We start from the raw sequence: 16,376 nt of genomic DNA on the forward strand, positions 1-16,376 counted from the left end.
CAGCCTCCCAAGGGGCAGCAGTGGAGTGGCAGTGTCAGCCCCATCAAACTGGAGATGCTTTAGCAAGTGCTTCATTAGGCATCTTCTGGCTTTTCTCAGTATTTTTTTCATACATAACAGGGTAGGAAATGGATCCCTGCAGATTTGCAAGGACTATCTGTTGTTGGTGCCAGAGGGGGATACAAATTAGGGGCCCGCGTGGCTAAAAGATTCACAGCGTTTTAAAAAGGCTCGAGGCACTAAGTGGAGCACAAGTGATCCAAGGCTTTGGTGGATAAAAGAAAAAAAAAATAACACATCAATACTTTTTGGGAGAATATTTGAGTAGTATTAATGTGGCTCAGCACTGCAAAATATTTTAGGTATGAGTGAAATCCATTTGCATATCAATGTCACTCTGGAGGTCAAGGGAAAATGTAAAAGCGTGGCTGAAATATTAAATTACTCTCACAATACAGCAGACAGATGGACCAAACGGCAAACAAAGCTGGAACAGACATATTCAAAGTACCTCTGCTGTCGCTGTGTAGCGGGACATCTTTCCTCTTTACTTTGTCTCTGTTCTGTCTCTTAATTGCATATTAATTCGCCCTCAGTTTTGTATGATTAGCGATTAATTCTCCGCTTCTTTTGAGCATAACTCCCCCCCCCTCCTCCTCTTTTAGGTTTACTATCTGCCATAAAACAGAGGTCGTGAAGAACACATTAAATCCAGTGTGGCAGCCTTTCACTATCCCGGTGCGGGCGCTCTGTAATGGAGACTACGACAGGTATGAGCAGCCTTGATCTTCACACATTTTGATCTCCGCATCCTCTCATTGCTGCACTTGGTTCCATTTATCTCCATTATTTATACATCATCAAACACTAACATGTAGGGCTGCACCCACCTTTAATGGTCAATAACACCATCCTCATTGACATCCTCTTCTTTCACTGATTTCAGCTGAGCCAATGTATAGATCTGTCTTCATGGATCTTATAAAAATCTCTCTGGATTACAAACTGAACTGATGGTGGCCATTACTGCCCTCTGAGTGGCTATAGGTTTAACCAGTAAAAATCAATACCAGTTTAACATAGTGCAGTGGTGAGGTTCCCTTTCCTCCTACTGCTGTGTTTTTTCTGCTGCTGTATCTCAGGGAATCCTTCGGTATTGATCGTTTGTAGCATTGGTTGGGTCAGGCACAATGGGCTTTTTTCTTTGTCCTCAGTGACCTTCTTTTGGTTTTTGTGCTGTCAATGGTGTTCTTCTTAGTAATGTACTCAATATAACATACCTATCTCTTGAAACTGTGGAAATGAAGCAGCATGAAGGGTCAAATAGTGAGCATGTTAGTCCTTAAAAGTAAGCTTTAGGGTGAGAAAATACATAATTAGACTCTCAAGGTGAGTTTAGACAAAATCTATCAAACTTTTGCCAACATATGTTGTGTAGTGAAAGCCTTCAGATTTAAGATATTTTTTCACTTCTTGATAATATAGCTGACACAGTGACAGAATTTCACATCACAATTATTGTGGCCAAAAAGTATCACAAAAGGGATATTGATGCAATTTTTTATTGAAAACTTGGGGGTAGATGGGGCAGCACAGTCAGTTGGGTGAAATTTCAACTTTAAAGTGATACTCCGGGATGGAACAAGTTGGGTCCTATCACAAGGTTTAGGGTAGAAATTACCCCTACAGCAGTGTTTTTGTGCAGCAGAAGCCCAGGGCACTCGCACCAAACACCCCCTCCCTGCTCCTCTGCCGGTTTCCTCTGCACTCAGACGGGGCCATTTTTTACTTGACCAAAAACACAAATAAACGGACTCCCACCGAAAAAATCTGATATCGGTCTGCATCCACGCTTTATTTAGAGAACTTTCAGTGCGTTACTTTCACACAAAAACACCCCTAAATAAGGCTCTAGTTCTCATCGTGTCGTAAAACGGCGCTACCTCTGCTGCTGAGCCACAGCTGGCTACGAGGCGCTCGCCGCTTAGTGTGTCAGTCAGCGCGCGCGTGGCGTGCCAGATATAAGTATAAGTATATATAAGTAAAATATGGCCCTGTCTGAATGCAGAGGAAACCGGCTGACGAGCAGGGGGGGGTGTTTGGTGCGAGCGCTCTGGGCTTCTGCTGCACAAAATCACTGCTGTAGGGGTAATTTCTGCCCTAAACCTTGTGATAGGACCCAACTTGTTCCATCCCGGAGTATCACTTTAAGGTTTATCTCTATTTTTGGTAAATACTCTATACATGCACAAAGGGGAGTCACGCGAGAGTCTGTAACCATGAATGTGCAAGAGTTGAACAAGAAAGAATACTAATGATGGATGGTGAAAAGGCCACCACTTAATCTAATAATATTCCAACTAAATTAAAAGCACTTCTTGGGGCAAGGACGGAGAGCTTGTGCAAGAGACCACAGTCAGCAATAAGAGTACTGACTGTGGTACTTTTTACTTTGACTCACTCTAATTCTTCTTTTACTTACTCAGTTTGGGCAAGGTGGGCCTTTCTGGAGTTTGCGTGTGTGGGTTCTTTCCTGCTTCCTCCCACAGTCCAAAAACATGCTCGTCAGGTTAATTGGTGATTCTAAATTGTCCGTAGGTGTGAGGGTGTGCGTGAAAGTTTGTCTGTCTCTGTGTGTCAGCCCTGTGCTTGACTGGTGACCAGTCCAGGGTGTACCCTGGGTAGGGATGGGTACCGAATTAGGTACTTTTATAGGTACCAACCGAATTCTGTCAAAAATACCTGGTATCGTTTCACGTAAAATCAAAAGGTACCATGTTTAGGCACCTAAATGCATCTTTGTGACTGTGAGGGAGTGGACGAGTTGGTGTTTCTCCATGCTGGATATGAACACAGAGTTGCAAGGTTATGTATTGAAGAACAGATATGTTAAATTGAAAAGAATTTAGATTTTATTATTACACAAATTGATATTTATTACCAGATAAACACACAAAAGTACCAAAAATTGGTACTGTCGAGTACCGATACCGATGACCAGGTACCGGGAATTGGTACCATATCGTTTTACATGTGAAAGGCACCCAACCCTAACCCTGGGTTCCTGCCACCCGGGACCTTTATAGGGATAAGTGGTATAGAAGATCAACAAATGAATGTACATAAGCTAGTGAGACTGTCCTTGTCATGGAAGTACTATAGCTGTCAAAACAGATTGACTGATTTTTCCCCTCATATACTGTATAAATAACATATTAAATGAATACAGTCATCTTAAGATCAATACTTCTTGAAAGCTTGGTGCATATGTAGGTTTTTTTTTCCACTGTACTGCCCTTACTTCTCACTTGTTGTATGCTGCAGCAAAATAATTTCCCTCCTGGGGATCAATAAAGTCTTATCTTATCTTAGATAGAAGCCAGACACAAGCAGAATAATGAATCATGTGCCTCCAACACTTAGTGCACCAACCTGTGTTTAAACAACCTATTTTTTTTCTGATCAGCTGTACCTTGGTCTAACATGATTTCATGGGCATAACAAGTCACTGAATGACAGTTTCAAACGGTAGGCTGGGAACATTAAAGGTCAGCCAGCAACAGAGTTTTTAACAAAGTCATGGAGCTACTTCAGTCTACTGAGAGCTGATATCTGCGGTATCAACATGAAGAGCCTGCCATTATGTGCATGTACCAAAAAATTGTATTCATTTTAGGGTTTCAATTTCATACATTTTTAAATCGCTGAAGTCATGATATGTCACATGACTCTGGCAACATTTGCAGTGTAACAGTAGTCACACACTGCAGTAAAAGCTAGCTGGCCAACTAATGACATTATTGTCTTCTCCTGGGGGTGCTCAGTAGTCCATCCTCTGTCAGATATTTGACGATCAAACAATACAATTGGCTAGCCTTAATAACACTTAATCCCTAAACTTAGACTTTAGAAAACCCTGGGTTTGATTACTGACTTAGTGTATGAAGTGTTTAGTGGTTTGTCTCCCAAATTAGCATATGATAAATGTAGACATTGTGAATCATTTATCACTCTCTTCAACTGCCTAAGACAACATTTGTGAGAAAGCAGTCTTAATCTTGAAGGAGACATTATCTTAAAATGGACTGATTGACAAATTATCACATTAATCATGTTGTAATAATAATAATAATAATAATAATAATAATAATAATAATAATAATAATAATAATAATACATTTTGTTTATAACACACTTTTCAAGAAATCTCGAAGTGCCTCAGGCTTACAGTAAAATTGGAACAGTGCAAACTGAAAAAATGTAAAGGGGATGAGATGAGATGTTCCAGGTATGGTGGGGAAAATGTGTAACACACTGGCTGTGTCCCAAATTGCGTACTGCTGCACTTACACTTGAAATGAAAATGTCTTCTATTTATTCTAACGCATTCATTTTTCCTGTATTGCATTTTTATTTCTATGTTTGCATTTTCATTTGAATTTTGTCCATAATACACTTCCATAGAGGAACACCTGTGAATGGATGTGAAATGCAATTGTAATATCTGGTAAGTGTGAAGCCACAATGTTTAATTTGAGACGACACTACCCTTTAAGGTTTTGTGCACTGCTGTAGTAAGTGTAGAGTGTACGCAATGTACTTCATGTAAGGGTACTTACATGAGTATCTAATTTGAGGCACAGCCACTGTTTCACCTGTGCCCGATCCCCTGTCTTCAATTCTCTCTTGAAGGATGTTAAATATGATTCAGTAGAGATGCCTTCACAAATCTAGTATGTTAGGTGAACTTCTTTTTGGTCAGCTAAAAGAGGATCCTGTCAAGTCTAATCATACAAGGGACTGATCAGGACATTGGAAGCCCTGTTTTAAATGCTCCTGTTTAATGCAATCATACACACACACACACACACACACACACACACACACACACACACACACACACACACACACACACACACACACACACACACACACACACACACAAACACACACACACATGCAAGCATCGGCACACACACACACACATGCAAGCATCGGCACACACACACTCATACACTCACACAAAGATGCCCACACTTATGAGTATGATTAAATGTGACAAGCCACATGCTAAAGTAGCCCAAAATACCACAAGTCTCAAAATATTACCAAGGCAGCCAAACAAACAGGTTACATTTTTGTGTGTGGGTGAGGAATAAACTCAGTGCTCCAGTGTTTGCTTGTTTCTTGTGTTCATGTTTCTCTGGAGTAGGAGTGGCAGGGTCTGTCCGTCTATCTCGATAATTATAGACTCCACCCTGTAATAAATAATTTTCTCAACCTCAGCGATGGTACATAATCATCCAAGCTTTGTTCGATCAAGAAACAGCTCTTATAGGCTGACAATGCATTTAAACTAGCCTATAATTGCTATTCTTATCAATCTGCAGAGGAAACTTCCTCTATTTCAAAGCAATTGGTAAAACCACACGAAGCAATGCTGTTTTGTCCAATCTGAGGCTGAATCTAAATGTTGTTTCACATGAACTCCTGTCAGACTCCTGTCATGTGTAACATGAGGTTAAAGACAGTGTAAAGACACTAGACTCAAGGTGTCTGATCAGTTCATCCGTGTGCAGTTTCTTAACTTGAAAAGGAATGATAATCTGGAATCCATTCAAATAGCACAAGAAAAGTTTTCCTGTGCTTCTCTTCTTTTACTAAATTTTCTTTGACATTTCCTTAGTTTGCACTTAAACTTTTGTGGCTTTTTGGGTGGAAAAACCTTCAAAGAGAAGAAAGTAGACAATTAAAATTGTCAGTCACAGGAGTCAGGTTGTTACATTTAAATACCAACTGCAAAAGCCACAGTAACATTCATTGTATGACAGCGTACAAAACAATGGAGACCTGCGCCATGATGGTGCTTTTTGTGTTTATATCAGTGCTATGTGAAGGGTGACGTATGGGCACCTCTGCTGTTCTTGTATGAGAAATGATTTTTTATTAACCTCATTTCTTTCGATTTATCTCGTAGCATGTCATTCTTTCAGGCTCCCACTAGTCATGTGACATGAATGACAGTACCCTCACTCACTCATGGTTTGTTTTTAAGATGCATTGCTCCTGTGGCTCACTCCAACATGACAAGTGCTGACTGAAAAAAAGTCTGGGCAAAGCAAAGTGAAATTTGCAGCTTTTTGCATTTACATAGCGCCCATAAATTGTTAGGGTGCATTGGGATGAACAGATGGTGGAATTGGTCTTGCACTTAAAAAAGAGAGGTTTTAAGTTTAACCCAGTGGACATGACATGAGCAGAGGTTCTGGAAATCAATCCACCTCTTAAACGAAGAGCTTTGTCAGCTCTGATCAAGAGGACTGAGGCAAAAACACTCATGTCCCATATAAATGCCAATATTAAAAAGCTCATCAAAATTCACTTTGCTGTAATGAAATCAGATTGCTGTCAACTCTTCTTGAATTCTCCACTCCTGCACAACACTCTCTGACGGCTTTAAGAGCTTTGTTTTCGACTGTGAGAGCTCAATGTTTTAGCGTATTAGACTTGCAAACAAGAGTTACAAAAGATGTAAATTATTTCTATGATGGTAGCGACTTTTTCTGCTCTTGTCTCTGCATGAAGAGGCAGTGACTGTTGATCCTACTTCCTTTTATCTGTGTTGGCATCTACTCAAGTCGACTCCCTCACACCACAGCATATGTCAGTGAACACAACCGAGCAGCACCTCTTGCTGTTAAAAGAACTGGTTTGCTTAAGTGTGTCAGTGGATGACCTACTACTGATTTTCCTTTGCTCTAATTACAGCAGTGCTTTAGTTTGGACGCGTTCCTCTCAGGTGGTGGACCGCAGGGCAAAAAGAAAAGTTGGAGCAGGTTCTGTAAAGGGCATTTCTGAAGGGAGCACTCTGCTCTGCAAACTGACATCAGGAGGGAACAAAGGAAGGAAGACACAATGTCTGCTTAAGGAGACAAAGTACTCTTCCAACTGACTCAATGAGTCTGTCTCTCCACCCAGACTATTAAGCATCAGTACTGAAGCATTTCTCCTTCTCTGGGACAAGGTGCCATTCATTCTTGTTTTAAAGACCTGATCAACTCTTAACTAACTTAATTCTTGGTTGAGCTCAAAGCAAATTTAAGAGACAGTGCATGTCAAAGTTGCATTGTTTATCTTATAAAAAACCTCTCATCAACAGAGGAATAAGTTTATCTCACATTTCCCACCCGGTCATATATCAGTTATTATCTTTGTTGGAGGGTTATAAACAAGGGGCAAATTATCTGTGCTGGATGTCCTTATTATTTGATTCTTGTGCCTGAGGTAAAGTCTTGATATAAAAGCAAATGATCATGGGTGTGTGTTTGTGTTTGAAGGTCCCATATTATGCTCCTTTTCTGCAGTTTAATATGGATCATTCATGAATGAATTCATGAAATGGTAGTAACATGTTTTGCACCAAAAAGCCAATAAATCAAGCACAGCAGCACCTCTGTTCAGAACAGTCTGATTTAGTGGGCGTGGCCTTCATATGTAAATGAGCCACCGGTGATACCGCCCCGCTCTTCCACGTCACTGAGAGCGGCGCCACGAGCCACGAGTGCACAATGTTTAGAAAACAGCGAAGCTTGTTTACTGTAACATTACAGGCTAAAACAACAGGCTAACCGCAGCCACAGTTAGTATCCTGAAGCTAACACAGAGACAGGGGGGACACAGAGGAAAGCTCTTACATCTGCTCCACAGCACACAGCATTTAAAATACTCACATTTCCAGGGTCCGAGGTTTGTTGGTGGATGGTTGGTAATGCGCCTGGATTCAGGACCAGTCTATTCGCTAGCCCTCTGTTATACTGTCCAAAGTTGGAAAAGCAGTTGGCCATGAAGTGACTAGCACACACATGCACAGTTTTACTGAGTGTAGCCGGCACATTTCCCTCATAAATGAACTCTAGCCACTTAGTCTTGTCTTCTTTCAAGATGGGAAGCTTGTGCATGGAACTATGTGGCTGTTTACAGCCAAAAACAGAGCAGTGGTGGCTCTTCAACTTTGGCAAGAAATCTCTCCAGCAGCGGGGAGGGGAGTGGGCGGGGAGGAGGTTCGGGGGTATCTGCTCCAGTGGACCAACCAGGTCGGACTTGCTCCTGATTGGTCAAAAAAGGGAATCGCTGATGTCGGCAAATCCCCCTTGCAGAAAATCCCTGCATTATACCTACAAGAATTACATTCAGCAGATCCAAAATTTTGCCACTCTGCATGCTACCCTTTAAAGTTGAAAACCATAAACAAGAAAACAAATCTTTTTGTACTTGAAGTTAAAGTAGATGAAATAGCTCTCATGAGGTTTGGTTAAGCCTGCAATGTTTACAAAGCCTGGGCACCTCTACCATGTCTGGCTCTGCTGTCTTCAGTCAAAGTCTGTCAAAGGTTTCTTCTTATTGCTAGGGAGCTACTGATTACAGAATCACAGATTCATACAATGGTCAAAGGTTGTATCTCTTTTTTATAATAGTCAGAGTTGTTAGTAAACTTCTAAATATCTTGTCAACACATTGTCAGTGATTAAAAACAAACAAAAAATCTCTCCACAGTCTAACAGGCGAGAGGATGGCTCTGTGATTAGGCTGACTATCCTTTGTATGATTTGAAGAGTAGGAGAGAAATAAAGTTGGGGAAACAAAAGGTGTGGAGGACAGCAGGAGAGAATAAATAGTATAACATGGAGCTGGGACAGGCAGTCATAAAGAAATCCAATTCATCAAAGAGGCTGTTCCAGACGAGTCACTGAAGGAGAAGAGGATGAAGCAGTGCGAGGAGGAGGGGAATGAGAGATGCTTCTAAGTTGTTGTGTTTTCAGCTCAACAAATGGAGTGTGAGGAAATTTGAATTCCCTTTATCTTTATGTGTCTACCTCCTAAGTGCTTTTTATACTCTCTTTGCTATGTATAGATGGTATTTCAGGTGTGAGTGTGTTTGTCTGTGTGCATGCGTGCGTGTGTGTGTGTTTGCATGTTATGCTTATGCTTGATTAGAAAAATCAAAAGAAACACTCCCCTGTCACTCACATCCTCGCCCAGATGACTCAACCAGTCTATTTTCATCCTCAGCAAGAGATCACAGTCGGATCAGTGTAATTAGAGCTGCAGAACAGTTCAGTGTTACAGTCTCTCTTTTTTTTCTCAGGTATATACAGCTCCATTACTGACGATGAGTCATGGTCATTAAAGACACCTTAGAATAGTATCCAGTGATATCTGCGGCTGATTAGTTTTGGAGTGTTTTTTGCTTTGTGAGTTCAAGGAGCTGCTCAGTGACGTGAACAGCCAGGCATCTTGATGTATCTGAAAATTGAGAAAGAAAATAACAATAACAGAAAAGGCTTCAAACCACGACAAGTTCCTGTATCAGAGGCATCATGTTTCTCTCTCCTGTGTGAAAAGCACACTTACTCTACCCTACAGACTTGAGAATAACTACAACAACAACAACAAAAAAACTGTCACCACAAAAATGGCAGGGGCCAGCTGGCAGAGAGAATGTAGGGCATATTTCAGGCATCTTCAATTCCTCTGATAGAAGAGTGTCTCTGATGTATGGCTTGCCTCTGTTTACTTTGGATCTGAACTGGTGTCAGTTCTTGTGTAAGACGAAGTAAAGAGAAAGAGGGGAGAAAAAGGAGACATGGGGGTGACATCAACATAGATCAAGAAGAGAGTGCCAAGAAGTTGCAGCTTTTTCTTCAGTCTGCAGGGACTTTCTTTGTTTCAGTAGCATTTGTGTAAAATGTCACCAGTGTCACAGTTTATGATGCTCTTTTAAAAAGGTTTCATTTGTGATTTGCTCTTAATAGTTGTGTTGGGATTTCTTTAAACAAGTTCATCATTCAGCGTCACTTCCATTCAGATGACCTTAGGCGCACTTACAACATGTATTCTGAAATTAAACTATATCATTGAACTCCCAGTGTCAGCTCTAAAATGTGGCATAAATACTGTTTTATATAAGATCCATTCAGTCACTGATGCACCAAAATAAAATAAAAAACACTCCTTTCATTTCAACCTATAAACATCTTCAAACTAGTCCATGATGATGATCTGATTCATTTCTTTTGCACTGAACACCCCCAAGGTCTGAAGAGCTGGCATGAAACAGGAGAACGAACCTGTTGCTGTGATCACCTGACCTTGTTGATTACACAAGAATCAATAATGCTGATGAAGTGGCTGTTGAGCTTTCTGCTCAGATTTTATCTGACTGATAAAACAGCAGCATGTGTTCAGACAAGCACTATATTCGCTTCATGTTGAAGCAGACAGCTTAAGTACAGCCATATTTTTCCATTTCATCACCAAAGCAGATTGGCGGTCTGGACCTGCTGTCTCTGTAGTTTTTGTAAAGTGAGGCTATAAGATTGACTGACTGACCTCCCTGAAAATGTGCAAACCACAAAGTAAACCAACATCCAGTCATTTGGTTCTCACCATGCTCCTGTGAAACACTTGTAGGCTTTTAGCAGGAAGTGGAGAAGGAGATTGTGAACAACTAAAAATTGAGATAACAAAAACGTTCAAAAGGAGAAATGCTCCTCAGCTCAAAGGTACACTTTCCATGATTCGAAGAAAAGGGAACAGAAGCACTTGAACTCAACTTTTGCTTGTTCTTAAAAAAGGCTATAAATGAGTTGAATGTGGTTACAAACCAAAAGTTGGAATAAGATAACTGCTCTTCCACCATACAGATGATAGAATTTCAGGACAGCTTATTAAAGCAAACAGTCGCTCTTTGAATACCTAACATTAGTTTCTGTCCTGATTAGTGTACCAAATCACAAATTTGAACCAAGCATTACTTCTTGTTGCCACACTATGATGTTTGAACAACCCTGAGAAATAAGTTTATAGGACACTTTTAGAGGAAGGGCATTATCTTAGTCTCCATAGCCAACATCTTCAGTTTGTTCATTTTCCCATGGATGGCTCAGAGCAGATTCAGTTAATGATACAAAAATACTCCAGAATGCCTAGTTAAATGAAGAGAGTGCATTTTTACATGATGCCGTGCTACCAACATCTGGCAGGATAACATTAAAGTTTGGAAATATTGGTCATGCCCAATTCAGTCTCACTCATGTGCTAGTACCTTACTTTTTGCTTGCTACCTAGCATGCTAACTAACCTGTCTGTGTGCCTCTCTAATTTTTTTCTAGAACAATCAAAGTGGAGGTGTATGATTGGGACAGAGACGGCAGGTGAGTATGACTGAAAGGCACGACACTGCTGCTACTTCTGGGGCCACAAATCTGGCAGCCAAACTATTACTTTGACAGCTCATATGTCCACCATCTTCAAAAGAAATTTAGAAAAAAATTGAAAGCCCCATTTTTTCCTCAACATCTTTCCTGACACTCCTTTGAACTCGCTTCTGCTCATCTTTTAGCCACGACTTCATTGGGGATTTCACAACTAGCTACCGAGAGCTAGCTCGAGGGCAGAGCCAGTTCAATGTGTATGAGGTGGGTAATTCCAGTGTTTGCAGCAGGTCTGTTGGCTCCCATAATCTGATGCCCTCTACACAAAGCACCTCCATTTCTATTTCAGACGTGACATTTCCATTCCCTACAGCTCCAATGCACTGCTCTCCATCTCTATAACCCACTCAATTGCATGAGTTTCTTCCACTGCAGCTCCAAAAGAGCAACTGTTAAGAGTTAAGAAACAACAGTATCTCATACAGTCCTTAGTCATTTCTTTTCAGGGCATTTTCTAGCACAGGTTTCATGCACTTTTTCTCACCTTCCCCAAGTAGTTATGAATCCAGTTCTATCACCCTCAGTCCTTTTTTAGGAAAGTAGATTTATTATGCTGCAATAATCACCTGGATGCTGACACACAGAAATGAAGCTATTAGTAACAGCGTGAAATGCAGCAGGATTAATAGAAGAACAACCTTGGGATTTAGAATGATCAGAGCTATTTCTCAATACTTCTCAAGGGACTGCTTACTGTGTCTCTTAATAGGATACAATACAGCTCTGTATGCAAATTACAAACACAACTCATTTGAATGTCTCACCCCAGAATTCAAGCTTGATAGGCAAGGACTGGGAATGACGTCAAAGTGCCTTTTAAAATAAAATCCCCACAGTCTTGGGTACATAACCTAATTCACTGTGTTGATTCAGAAGACAAAAATGTACCATTAAGGACGACATATCAATAGCCTCATGGTCGTGTGGTTTGGTGGCCTTCGGCTGGAGGACAAATACCTGTCGTTTGGATGTCAGACCCATTATACACGTCTCTTGATTCCTCCCCACCTCCCAGTGGGACTGAAAGACCCTTTATTTTTGCATCAGCGGATTGTTCGGTGTGTCAGACAAATTGCCATCCCTTCATGTTAAATTAGGGGCTGTCACTTTCATGCCCAGCAGCCATAGAAGAACGAGGTAATGAGCTGGGACGTCTTTGGTCTCTGGATTGACGTTTTTCTCTTGTTCCAGAGCTGATGGTAGTAAAATAAATGTAGGTCTTGCTCCTTAAGCCTGTCTGGCCCAATGATTCTTTGAAGTGTAACATTTGTATCTGAATTTCTAATCTTGTTCCCTTTAGAAGCTTGATTGACACATATAAGACACTAAAGATAAAGTGTTTCTATATTTAGTGTTTATTAGTTATCCTACACAAGCTACGCTTTCCCCATCTGTTACTTAGTACATCAACGCTTCTGTTCTCACCTTTCCACCACCATCAGTTCCCCTTCCCTGGTCCCCTCCATCACTCACTCCAACTAACTAATTGTTCACCCTGCCTCCACCTTTCTATGTGATTGCATGAACCTCTATTTATGCCGCCCACATGCACACACCTTTCCTTCAGTATTATGTTGCATCCAATTAAGCTGGCTGTAAGTTGTAAAACAATAGGGTGGGAATAAGAGATAAGACCTGGAAATGAAAAATACATAACTGCCTGCCAAATTCAGCCCCCCCAGTAAATGTGAAATCTTGTATTAAGATTACTGGATACTAATGCAGTATTTAGCTTGGATGGCTTCATGGCTGTCCTGTTGTGCCAGAGCCTGGGTAGCCCTATACTTAAGAGTTATGAGTGTTCCTTCCAACTAATTTCTCGGTTGGATAAATAAAAGTTTACATGCAAGAGGACTACTCTTAAATTAAGAAAATACCCTTCAAATAACAGTCAAAATTGAACACAGATTAACAATCTCAAACCATTTTGTGTATGGTCGGTTTTTTTGCAATCACGGCATTCTAAATGCTGTTGAAATATGTGACACTTTGGGGTGTGTATTGTTTGAACAGTACATTGTAGTAGCCTCTGTTTTTCAGAGTGCTCTTTGGGTTAGCCAAGCAGCTTGCTTAGCATACCAAAGCGTGTGTTGAAAAATCTCCCACAAGGGTAAACACACACTACATATAGACTTGAAAGGAGTAGGCTTGGATGGAGGAGGCAAAGTTTAACCAGCAGTAGCAGAGTGTGTGCAGTAGTGAGAGGGAAGATGTGTTTAACTACACCACCTAATTGTCAGAAAAAAACTGTGTTTGGTTGCCTGATATTGGAAACAATAATCTAAATATCAGTCCGCCATGTTGCCAAATTGCAGGAATTTTCAAAGTCAGAAACTTTCCACAGGAATTTATAGGAGTAACTTGGAATTTATAATAAAGGACTTAAATATAGCCTGGGTACTTGGCATAATTTTGGTTAAAACAGCCACATTTAATTCAAGTTCACTTGAATATCTATGCTAATTCTTGACCACACAGCAGCGCTTTGCTAACTGCAGGGCAATCGAGGCTACACTCCCTCAATGCATGGTGCATGATGCCCATGGCAAAAGATTATCAAAGGCACTACCTGAGGACTACAGAAAGTCAAGAAAGTTCTGATTAAACAATTCAAAATATTTCAAATTTCCCAAGCTTAACTTCCCATGGAATGGTTCTGTTACGTTCTATTGATAATAATCAGCTATCATGAAAATAAATAAATAAATAAAATAAATAGATAATAGACACACATACTGTGACAAAAAAATAAGTCAGGCTAACATTTTCATTGTGTTAAAAAAAAAAAGAAAAAAGAAAAAAAAAATGCTTTTGTGGGTAATCCATTAACAGCCAGTGCAAAGTACAAACCATAGACTATTACACATCACCTTAAAGGAAAGGCTGACACAACCTTTTAGTCAACCTGACAAGAGGAAAAGTAGCGTTAAGGCAGGCCTTTAGCTTTCTTGCAAACAGCTGCAGCTTTATCTCATTATGCAAGAAGTCGTAATTTTAATATCTTCAAAACCAATTTTTTATTTAAAAAAGCTTTGCCCATACACGGTACATGCAAACAGAGGAACGTGGTCTTCAGACCAAATGAACATGCAAATGAGCTGCTGAAAGTCAAAGCTTCTTTTTTAGTTATTCACTGGCTGATTAGTGATGGGGGCACCAAGAGACAACCGTCTGTGTTAAAAATTAAAAGTGCAAAAATTGCAGTTCCTCAAGTGTCCACTTGAGGCTGGCTCCTAAAGCCTGGGAAGCCTTGTTACGATATAGACTAAAGCCGCGTTTCCACCAAGTAGACCTGTTCGGTTTGTCTCGGCATGGTGCGCATTTTGTGGCGTTTCCACTGACTTATCCCAGGGACAGATCCCCAAATAACCAAGACAAGCCGTCCCACTTTTTGGGATTCTTCTGTATGGGTGCCAGACTGAACCGATCCGCTCTTGGAAGGTGGAGCAACACACTGCAGACGGTTGATTAGTCGAAAGAATCATCACTTAAAGTCCGACAGCGGCTCACAGACTTTTCTGAAACAAAGCTTGATTGCACTTTGTATTAAAGAGCTACATGCCAATCCCAGAGAGAACAAAATGCTGCATGTCCTCCATTTATGCTCTTTGTTTACTGTGTCACGTTTTTCTTCTTCTTTGGCTTTATTAGCCGTGTAAACTGTGTCGCACTGCTACGGCGTCACACTATTGTTTAACAGCTGCACCTTTCGGCATCCGGCTTACTACAAGAGGGCACCTGTTTGCGTTGCTGTGGAAACGCAAACAGGATCAGGCTTAACTGTACCAAACCGAGCCAAACCATACTGCTCACCATTTTTATCTGATGTACAGCACTTTGGTTAAATTGACATTTTGAGAAAGGGTTACCTCAGCTACATATTAGTCTTGATTTGTTATTTAAGTTTCATTACTTTTTTCTCACTTTTTTATTGTCAAATTGGTAACCAATACCAAAGCCAAGGCAAAGCAATGCATTTTGTATTACCGCCCCTCCATCCATCCATCCATCCATCCATCCATCCATCCATCCATCCATCCATCCATCCATCCATCCATCCATCCATCCATCCATCCATCCATCCATCCATGCATCCAGTCATCTATCAACTCTTTCCAGCTCTTGGGCTCAGTGGCATTTATTCCTTATAAATTACTGGTTAAATTTGAATATAAATGTATATGTGTGGATTAGAATCATTTTATCCAACATGTTTTTATCTAATATGAATTTTATATATATGACAATAATCTTTTTAGGTGATAAATACCAAGAAGAAAATGAAGAAAAAGAAATATGTCAACTCTGGAACTGTGAGTATGTCTTAACCGTAAACCAGGCCTGGCACTGTGCCTCTTTCTGCTCCTCACTTACCTCACTTCTGTCACATGCTTTTTTTCTTTCATGCATGTGTCGGCTCTAAGAAGAAGGTGCCAATCTGTGCTGTCTCAGATGTGAAAAGAAGTAGATTTCCTCATTAATTAACTTATTATCTTATTTCACAGCCAGTAATTAAAACATTGGTATAAAAAAAATGTAGTTGGCAGCTTAGCTGAAACAACAGTCTGATAGTTTTAGCCATGTGTCAGAAAACAAGGAAACAAGGAAGGTACTGTGGAGACACCACAAATTTAAACAAAAATCTAAAAACACCCCAAAAGAAAACTCCAAGCTGCAAAGTAAAACAGTGGGAGGAGGAGAATACCCAAACTACAACCAGAAGTCACTGGTATAGTCCTTTTATGGCCATCAATATCCAGGTAGCTGATTCATAGAGGTTAGAGTAAGGTTTAGTCATCTCCAGCATTAGTTATTGTTTTCAAAAGTGTAATTCATCATCATACTTGTTATTTTACAGACTGATCAAATATACACATTTATGTAAACAAAAATTCCTTAAGAACTTGGACATGTCTGTTCATTGATTCACTCGTCTACAAAAATCTATTTAAACTGAAAAATTCTGCTTTTTGTGTCCAACATTGATTTACAATTAGAATGAAATTAATTGTGGTTAATTTATTAATTGTTTTTTAATCAAGTCCCACAACAAGTACAAACAATTTGCATTTCAAGTAATAGGGAGTGGTACCGAAGGTATTT

The 16,376-nt window shown here is 40.2% G+C and overlaps 1 protein-coding gene across 2 annotated transcripts in view; it reads left to right on the top strand.

Moving 5' to 3' along the window:
• cpne5b (copine Vb) overlaps nt 1–16,376 on the top strand; it is a 148,932-nt gene that overhangs the window by 108,860 nt on the left and 23,696 nt on the right. For both annotated transcript variants that reach the window (XM_074670096.1, XM_074670105.1), the window contains 4 exons: nt 666–770; nt 11,172–11,213; nt 11,402–11,477; nt 15,533–15,586. In XM_074670096.1, the coding sequence (XP_074526197.1) occupies nt 666–770; nt 11,172–11,213; nt 11,402–11,477; nt 15,533–15,586 (277 nt within the window). The remainder of the gene's footprint in view (nt 1–665; nt 771–11,171; nt 11,214–11,401; nt 11,478–15,532; nt 15,587–16,376) is intronic.

The sequence above is a fragment of the Halichoeres trimaculatus genome, unplaced genomic scaffold (assembly GCF_033239565.1).
Source record: "Halichoeres trimaculatus isolate MK-OKI-2021-1 unplaced genomic scaffold, fHalTri1.1 fHalTri1_scaffold_1, whole genome shotgun sequence".
NCBI classification, from domain to species: domain Eukaryota; kingdom Metazoa; phylum Chordata; class Actinopteri; order Labriformes; family Labridae; genus Halichoeres; species Halichoeres trimaculatus.